Source organism: Amphimedon queenslandica, unplaced genomic scaffold (assembly GCF_000090795.2).
Source record: "Amphimedon queenslandica unplaced genomic scaffold, v1.1 AMPQUscaffold_13426, whole genome shotgun sequence".
Classification (NCBI taxonomy): domain Eukaryota; kingdom Metazoa; phylum Porifera; class Demospongiae; order Haplosclerida; family Niphatidae; genus Amphimedon; species Amphimedon queenslandica.
Window position 1 is genome coordinate 98,222 of NW_003546338.1, and position 2,251 is coordinate 100,472.

At 35.3% G+C, this 2,251-nt stretch overlaps 2 protein-coding genes across 3 annotated transcripts in view; both read left to right on the forward strand.

Annotated features, from left to right (window-relative positions):
* LOC109581676 (TNF receptor-associated factor 5-like) overlaps positions 1 to 752 on the forward strand; it is a 3,101-nt gene extending 2,349 nt beyond the window's left edge. The window contains exon 2 of one of the 2 annotated variants that reach the window (XM_019995991.1): positions 5 to 752. In XM_019995991.1, the coding sequence (XP_019851550.1) occupies positions 5 to 594 (590 nt within the window). In that variant the 3' untranslated portion in view covers positions 595 to 752. The other variant, XM_019995990.1, reaches the window with a different exon arrangement.
* The window catches only part of LOC100638722 (ribonucleoside-diphosphate reductase large subunit-like), a 25,079-nt gene that overhangs the window by 8,722 nt on the left and 14,106 nt on the right, over positions 1 to 2,251 (forward strand). The gene's annotated exons all lie outside the window — the stretch shown is intronic.

The following is a 2,251-nucleotide window of genomic DNA, read 5'->3' on the forward strand; positions in this document are numbered from 1 at the left end:
AATATTGTATTGAAGAGGGAAGATCTGGAGAAACATAATGAAGAATCAATGAAGGAACATCTTGATATAGCAATGAAGAAGATTGATGCTCTACAGCATTCACACAAGGTCTTTATGCTACCTGATTACACAAAGAAGAAAGAGGAAGGTGAGGATTGGTGCAGTCCACATTTCTATACATCACCAGGAGGATACAAGATGTTGTTACGTGTCCGTCCTAATGGAGATGGGTCTTGTAAAGGTACACATGTCTCTTGCTTTATTTACCTTAAGGCTGGAGTATATGATGATAGATTGGAGTGGCCATTTCAAGGAGAAGTGACTATTGAACTATTGAATCAACTGGAGGATAAGAATCATTGGGAGGATACTCTATTGTTTGATGAATCAACTGATGTTGATTGTAAGCAAAGAGATAGTACAGATGGATGGGGCAAACCTAACTTTATATCACTTTCTGCATTAGAGTATGATGCTACAAAGAATTTTCAGTATCTCAAAGATGATAGCCTGTACTTCAGAGTCAATGTAAAGGCTACATCAATAAGACAAAGCCAATTCAAGCCATGGCTAGTGACATCAGTTGATATTTGATGATAACTACTAGTAGACAATTATATTATGTAATACTGTTTGTTGTGTTCACAGAAATATGTTTTTGCTATTTAGACCTGTACTTCACATTAACAAAAACAAGTATAATCTAGTTTTAGCTTTAATTCTTATTGTCCATTGTCTTGGTAGTTATTCACTAATCAGTATAAATGGATGTACTTTTGGTTAGTTATAATATTTTGTCAAAGTTATATCTTTAGTTACAGTGTTTCATACTACACAGCTAATAATTTTTTTCTGTATCAGTTAAGATATCAGTTATGTATCAGATGCTGTATATCTCTAAGATACACCAACTTTAGGCAATTATAGTATCATCACCGTAGCTATGGGATAGCTACATTCTGTAAATCATCCTGTATTGATTCGTATATGGGAATGATTCATAGCTGTACTCATTATAATATTCATTGTAATTAAATAAAATAATTATAAGTACAAACCTTATATGCTTCATATACCATTATTAGTTTCTTTAGTATCTAGAAAATGATTAAGTCGTATAGAGTATATTCCTCAATTGTTGACCTTTCCTTTGTGCTATACATACATTGTACCTTCAATTGATCAAATCAACTAGAAACCATGATGGTCCATGGTGGCGACTCAGTACAGTGACACCATCCACAAAATAGTGCTTATTGGAACGATTCAAGCAAAAAGAGCATCATATGGTAGATTAATTAAAGGTTAACAATACTGGCTTACTGACTATATGATTTGCTCCTTTCAGTAGAAATGGCAATACGCTTATGCTGTCCTTTTAACAAGTTTATAGCAGCCTATACCCTGGCCTATATTCTCACATCTAGGTCTAATATACTGTCAGAATAGGCTGCAACTTTGCTATTACCTCTCTGGGCCATTAAAAACTAATAAGAAGAGGAATCCAGATTCCCTCCATGTGACTCGCAACCATCTTCATAAAATGCATGATGCACTTGTGTAAGCAGCACTGTTACATCAATGATGGACCTACACTCTGTATCATACTAAGTAAAGATTTTTTAATGTATCATTATATCCAGTATCTTCTTTGTATAACAGTAACATATCAGACTGGGGTATAATCACGAGTGCATCAGGATAGTATTCATTAACGTTACATTAGTGTTAACTTTACATCTTGATATCACAATGAATATTCTTGGCTGTGTAGTCATCTGTGATCAAAAGGTACAGAATTTTAATGTGCAAATAAGGAAAATCATAATTCAAGCAAGCCTTTTTGATGTGGTTACCTGAGGGGTCTGAGACACCCCAGAATTTCATACACTCCCTGTGCATGCATGCATCATACACCTAATGTGTTTCATTATCACAATTTACTGTCTTGTGCTTGCAACTGGCATCATCTAAGTCATTATAAAAGACAGTTACAGTTGAGTTGACTCAGTTCAGTCATAAGAATAGTTTAGTATACTTCAAGAATGGCTAGTGGTGATGGGACAGCATGTGGTGGCTATGACTATAGTTTTGTTGATGGTGATCCTCCTGATGAGTATCAGTGCCATATCTGTAAACTGGTAGCAAGGGATCCTCAACAAGTTATCTGCTGCTACAAGTTATACTGTAAGAGCTGTCTGGATACACTGAAAGAGAAGGGACGGGAATTTAACTGTCCAACATGTCGCAG